This window comes from Salvelinus sp. IW2-2015, unplaced genomic scaffold (genome assembly GCF_002910315.2).
Source record: "Salvelinus sp. IW2-2015 unplaced genomic scaffold, ASM291031v2 Un_scaffold4555, whole genome shotgun sequence".
Lineage (NCBI taxonomy): Eukaryota > Metazoa > Chordata > Actinopteri > Salmoniformes > Salmonidae > Salvelinus > Salvelinus sp. IW2-2015.
The window spans coordinates 31,881-38,820 of record NW_019945825.1 but is presented as its reverse complement, the minus strand read 5'-3'; the positions used below and the strand labels follow the sequence as shown (position 1 = coordinate 38,820).

Here is a 6,940-nt window from a genome sequence, read left to right as displayed (position 1 = left end):
ATCCCTCCATACAAGCAGTGTAAACCCTCAGAGATCACATCCCTCATACAGAGCAGTGTAAACCCTGCAGAGATACCCCCTCTATACAGAGCAGTGTAAACCTCTCAGAGATCACCTCCCTCCTACAGAGCAGTGTAAACCTCTCAGAGTCACTCCTCCATACAAGAGTAGTGTAAACGCTCTCAGAGTCCATCCCCTCCATACATGAGCAGTGTAAACGCCCTCAGGATCACATCCCTCCATACAGAGCAGTGTAAACCTCTCAGAGATCACTCCCTCACCATACAGAGCAAGTGTAAACTCTCTCAGAGATCACCTCCCTCCATACGAGCAGTGTAAACCTCTCAGAATCAACATCCCTCCATAAGAGCAAGTGGTTAAACCCTCAGAGATCACATCCCTCCATACAGAGCAGTGTAAACCTCTGCAGAGATCCACATTCCTCGCATACAGACGTGTAAACCTCAGAGGATCCATCCCTCACTACAGAGCAGGTAAACTCTCAAGAATCACATGCCTCCATACAGAGCAGTTAAATCCTTCAGAGATCCTTCTGAGACCGATTGATGTACTACTCATCCACGGTGAACTCGTTGAGCTCCGACAGGGATGCAGTAAACAAGCTGCATGGGCTCCACAGCCGGTGGAACTCCACATCACTCGCACCGTGCATCACGCCGGTTGCTGGCACGGCGCGCGCCAGATGGGTCGTCCATGACCACGGGACGCGATGTCAGGATGTCCTCGAACATGGACAGGCACAGCACAGACGCTCTTGGTCAGCAGGTCACCTTCACGGGTAATGGTATTTGCTTACAGTGAAGAGAGGGGGAGAAAAAGAGGGGGAGGGGGGAGAAAGGGTGGGGGGAAAGAGAGAAAATGGGGGGACGAGGGAGGGCTGGTGTACACTAAGGCAGTGTGATGGTTACCAGGCGCAAGGGCTGGTGTTAACTAAGCAGTGTGATGGTTACCACCGGTGCAGGTGGTGTTAACTAAGGCAGTGTGATGGTACAGTGCAGGGCTGTGTTAACTAAGGCAGTGTGATGGTTCAGGTGCAGGGCTGGTGTTAACTAAGCAGTGTGATGGTACCTGTGGGTTCCCAAGGCGTTTCTATCAAGGGAACCAGTGCAGGGCCTGTGTATTAGCCTCCAGACGTTTCCATCCTTGGGCATCAAGACGTTCAATCTACAATGACAAGAGACAACAGATCATGATCCACACCAGACAGACAGACAGACAGACAGACAGAACAGAAGACAGACAGACAGACAGACTGACAAGTCTTTACCCTTGACATGGACCGCTGGGGAAGAATGTTCTGGAATGGTGCTGCATTTGTAGCAGGTCAACACCTCCTCCTGAGACCTGAAAGAGGAAGATAGTTTTAAAACACAAAACCCTGGGGAACTTCCGCACAAACGCTGTCCCCTACGCTCCCCTGGGAACTCGCACCACGCTTCCCCCAGCTCCATGGGGAACTGCCACGCTGCTCCCCCCTACGCTTCCCTGGGGAACTTGCACCACGCTGTCCCCTAACGCTCCCCTGGGACTTGCACCCCGCGTCCCCTACGCTCCCTGGGGAACTCGGAACCCACGCTTGTCCTCACTAAGCCCCCTGGGGAACCGCTCACGTGTCCCCCTAGATCCCTGGGGAACTCGCAACCAAACGCTGTCCTACGCTCCCCCTGGGGACTCGACCCACCACGCTCCCACTTGGGGAACTCGCATCACCTGTCCCCCCTCCGATCCCCTGGGGACTCGCATCACGCTGTCCCCCTACGCTCCCCTGGGGAACTCGACACCGCTGTCCTCCCGTCCTGGGGAACTCGGTCCACGCTGTCCCCTTCTACGCTCCCTGGGGAACGGACTCACGATGTCCCTACGTCCCCTGGGGAACTCGAACCACGCTGTCCTCCTACGCTCCCTGGGGATCGGTCCATCGCTGTCCTCCTACGCTCCCTGGGGAACTCGGTCCACGCTTGTCTCGCTACGCTCCCCTGGGGAACTCGGTCGCACGCTGTCTCCTACGCTCCCTGGGAACTCGGACCAACGCTGTCGCCTCTACGCTCCCTGGGGAACCTCCGACCACGCTGTCCCCCTACGCTCCCCTGGGGGAACTTCCGACAGCTGTCCCCTACGCTCCCCTGGGGAACTCGAACTCACGCTGCCCCCTACGCTCCCGCTGGGGAACTCGAACACGATGCCCCCCTACGCTCCCTGGGGAACTTGCACCAAACGCTGTCCTAGCTCCCTGGGGAACTCGCACCCACGCCTTTGTCCCCCCCTACGCTCCCTGGGGAACTCGAACCACGCTGTCCACCTACGTTCCCTGGGCAACTCGAACCACGCTGTCCCCCACGCTCCCCTGGGGAACTCCGACCACGCTGTCCCCTACGCTCCCTGGGGAACTCGAACAACGCTGTCCTCCTACGTTCCCCTGGGGAACCGCATAGCCTGTCCTCCTACGTTTCCCCTGGGGAACTCGCATCACGCTGTCCCCTACGCTCCCTGGGGAACTCGAACCACGCTGTCCTCCTACGCTCCCCTGGGGAACTCGCATACGCTGTCCTCCTACGTCCCGTCTGCGGACTCGCATTCAGCTGTTCCCCCTAGCTCCCTGGGAACTTGCACACGCTGTCCTCTCTACGTTCCCCTGGGAACTTGCACCACGCTGGTCCCCTAACGCTCCCCTGGGGAACTCGCATCACCGCTGTCCTCCACGTTCCATTGGGAACTCGCATCACGCTGTCCTGCTCTACGTCCTGGGGAACTCGAACACGCTGTCCTCCTACGCTCCCTGGGGGAATCGCATCACGCCTGTTCCTCCTAATCGTTCCGCGCTGGGAACTCGCTCACCCCTGTCCCCCTAGCTCCCCTGGGGAACTCGCATCACGCGTCCTACTACGTTCCCTGGGGAACTCGCATCACGCTGTCTCCTACGTCCCTGGGGAACTCGCATCACGCTGTCTCTTACGCTCCCCTGGGGAACTGCGCATCACGCTGTCCTCCTACGTCCGCTGGGGAACTCGCATCACGCTGTCCTCCTACGTTCCCTGGGGAACTCCGCATGACGCTGTCTCCTACGTCCCCTGGGGAACTCGCATCAAACGCTGTCCCTCGACTACGCCTCCCTGGGGAACTCGTCATCACGCGCTCCTACGGTTCCCTGGGGAACTCGCATCACCTTGTCCTCTACGTCCCCTGGGGAACTCGCCTCACGCTGCCTCCTACGTTCCCCTGGGAACTCGGACGCAACGCTGTCCTCCTACGTCCCTGGGGAACTCGCTCACGCGTCCCCTACGCCCCCTGGGGAACTCGCACAGCTGATCCTCCTACGTTCCTGGGGAATACTCGCATCACGCTGTCCTCACTAACGCTCCCTGGGGGAACTCGCACACGCTGTCCTCCTACGTTCCCCTGGGGAACCTCGCATCACGCGTGTCCTCCTACCGTTCCCCTGGGAATCGCATCACGCTGTCCTACGTGCCCACTGGGGAAACTCCGCAACGCTGTCCCTACGGCTCCCTGGGAAACTCAATGGGGGGGAGCTTCCCATTCTTAAATGTTCTTTTGCGTCTTTACACAACTGAAAACTTACTTCACAGCAGTTTAGATTTAACTATACTTGCTTGTTTTGTCAAGTAAACTGAAATTAGGTGAACTATTAAGAATTTTTAGAACCAGGAAATGACGGATCGATTTCTGACTGTGGGCACCTTTCATCTTTTATCTAGCCCATTCACTGGTCAGTCTATCATGGAAGCGCAGCTGTTCCTACATGTTGTATAAGTCCAGCGTACATTGCTAAATTCTCCTCTAGATGTATATAATGTATGGAAACTGTTTCAACTCCGCTTCTGTAAATGTGTCTATCGCCACATCACCAGGTAAATTCGAAGTAATGTTGTCTATCACCTAACAGCACCTATAATCCGTTCTAATCAACCCACATATTCAGCACAAGTTCACAGCATTGGGAGATATTCCATTCAGGGCGGAAAAGGTAACATTCTGAGTATGTTGTCCTAAACAGCACCATATCACAAGAACATTCGGAGTATGTTTTGTCTAGCAGCAACCATATCACCATGGGGGTGGGTGGGTGGGGGGGGGTAACATTCTGAGTATGTTGTCTAACAGCACCAATAATGCACCAAGTAACATTCTGAGGATGTTTGTCTATCAGCACATATCACCAGGTACATTCTGAGTATGTTGGTCTAACAGCACCAGATCACCAGGTAACATTCTGAGGATGTTGTTAGCAGCACATATCACCAGGTAACATTCTGAGTATGTTGTCTAACAGCACCATATACCAGGTAACATTCTGAGGATGTTGTCTAGCAGCACCCCATATCACAGGTAACATTCTGAGTATGTGTTATACTAAGCAGCACAATGTGATCTCTGAGGGGTTTACACTGCTCTGTATGGAGGGAGGTGATCTCTGAGAGGTTTACACTGCTCTGTATGGAGGGAGGTGATCTCTGAGGGGTTTATTATCCCTGTAGGAGCTCACGAGTTCACCGTGGAGTGAGTAGTGACACATCGGTCTAGAAGGATCTCTGAGGGGTTTACACTGCTCTGTATAGAGGGGGTTTACACTGCTTTGTATAGAGGGGGTTTACACTGCTCTGTATGGAGGGGGTTTACACTGCTCTGTATAGAGGGGAGTGAGTAGTGAAAACAATATAAAAAAATAGGCAAATACGGCGTCCGAAATTAACGATTTCCGATTGTTATGAAAACTTGAAATCGGCACTAATTAAATCGGCCATTCCGATTAATCGGTCGACCTCTAGAAGGGAGAGATGATAGAAGAGGAGAGAGTAGTGGGAGAGAAAGAGAGAGCCCCTTAAATTGAATTGAGAGCGCAGTGATTGCGACGGCGTTTCGGGGACGGTCTCCACAGGGCTGGGTATATAACCTGTGTTGTATTTTCCAGGCAGTGTTTCGGGGACGGTCTCCACAGGGCTGGGTATATAACCTGTGTTGTATTTTCCAGGCAGTGTTTCGGGGACGGTCTCCACTGGGCTGGGTATATAACCTGTGTTGTATTTTCCAGGCAGTGTTTCGGGGACGGTCTCCACTGGGCTGGGTGTATGATCATCTCCCTACTGGGTCAACAGAGACGCTTTGACATCCTGGACTTCAGCTATCACCTGCTGAAGGTGCAGAAACACGATGGAAAGGATGAGATCATCAAGAGTGTGGTGAGTGGAGGGGTCAGGGGTCAGCAACACTCGAACCGTCACAGACCCCAAACAGCTGGGTTGTTTGTATGTCATTAGCACAAGTGGTGCTTAGTGAATACACCCATGGGTGTCATGTTTAGGGTAATCTCTTGCCAGACGGTCTTTTAGATCCGGTCAAAAAACAATGATTTATTACATCATTAGCCTGAATAATGTCTCTCCTTCCTCAGCCTCTTAAAAAGATGGTGGACAGAATCCACAAGTTCCAGGTTCTCAACGATGAGATCTACGCCATTCTGAACAAGTACCTGAAGTCAGGCGATGGGGAAAATATGCCTGTGGAGCATGTCCGGTGTTTCCAGCCTCCTATCCACCAATCCCTGGCCAGCAACTGAGATTATTGGATGATGAACCTGTCAGTGTTTAACTAAACACAAAGGATGCATCTCAACTGTTTTATATAACTGCACTACATAGTGAGTAGGGTGCCTTTTTGGACACATTTATCAAATATTCTTCCACKTTTTAAAGCAGCAGTGGCCCATGAGACGAAGAGGGTCCAACTTTCCTTACATACTGTTTGTTAGGATGATTARTGTGCCTTAAAATCAATCGCTGTGTTTCATACATCTAGAACACTGTATAGACCAGGGAATGACTCGATTTATTTCAGGGGTTTTGGGATATCGTTGTTGAACAGTAGCCTGTATTCAATGAATGGGACAGAGTAGAGTATATTTGGTGTTAAACATTTTCATGCTAAAAACCTGAAATCTGTAAAAGGAACCAAGTTTCTTAATGATAAAGCATTTATCCACTTTGTGTTGGAATTATTTTAATCATTTTTTCATTCAATAAATATGTAACAAATATCTGCTTCTTGAGGGCATTTTATGTAAAAGATACAACAAAAAGTTGATGGTGATTTTCCGATAACTCTTCGGAACAAGTCTCAGGTTACGTTCCAAATGACCCCCTATTCCCTACGTAGTGCACTACTTGTGACCAGATCCCTATGGGTAGTGCACACATTGTGACCAGATCCCTATGGGTAGTGCACACTACTTGTGACCAGATCCCTATGGGTAGTGCACTACGTAGGGACTAGGTTACCACGTGGGACTGATCCATATCGACCTGCCAAACCCAGAACTGGAGCCAGATTTAAAAATCAGACCTGGGATCTCCCTCAAGAATATTACAAAAACAAAAGCTGTTGATTTGTAGAAGGAAACCTCTGTGCATGTTTAAATACAGAATGTATAACAGAATAATAGAATATTGCCAGCTTCAGAGGAAGGGACGACCCCCTGTCTTCTCCACGGAGTCAGATATCCCGAGGGAAGAGATGCACCCCTTTTATTCAGAGAACAGAAGGTAAATCTAATCCAAGTACAATCAGTTGGTCCATCCAAGTCAAGAGTTGATTGTTTTAATATGTTAAAAAAAAAGAAATATTAAAGAAAAACCATCCACACCAGTGTAGTCCTAGGGTAGAATCGCAAATAGCACCCTACCCTCTATATAGTGCACTATTTTAACCAGAGTAGTGCACTATAAAGGGAAAAGGATGCTATTTGGGATGTAATCCTGGTCAGTCGGGCGGGGGGGGGGGGGGGGGGGGGGGGGGGGGGCGGGGGGGGGGGGGGGGGGGGAGGGGGGGGGGGGGGGGGGGGGGGGGGGGGGGGGGGGGGGGGGGGGGGGGGGCGCCAGGACCAGGTGCTTAGCTAGTTCCTCTAAGA

At 52.0% G+C, this 6,940-nt stretch overlaps 1 protein-coding gene across 1 annotated transcript; it reads left to right on the top strand.

Annotated features, from left to right (window-relative positions):
* Positions 1 to 4,510: 4,510 nt before the first annotated feature.
* Positions 4,511 to 6,666, top strand: LOC112077428 (cytoplasmic FMR1-interacting protein 1 homolog). The gene is made up of 3 exons (XM_024143941.2): positions 4,511 to 4,536; positions 5,069 to 5,216; positions 5,429 to 6,666. Exons 2-3 carry the CDS (start codon positions 5,106 to 5,108, stop codon positions 5,591 to 5,593), a joined length of 276 nt encoding a protein of 91 aa, XP_023999709.2. The 5' UTR covers positions 4,511 to 4,536; positions 5,069 to 5,105; the 3' UTR covers positions 5,594 to 6,666.
* Positions 6,667 to 6,940: the final 274 nt, after the last annotated feature.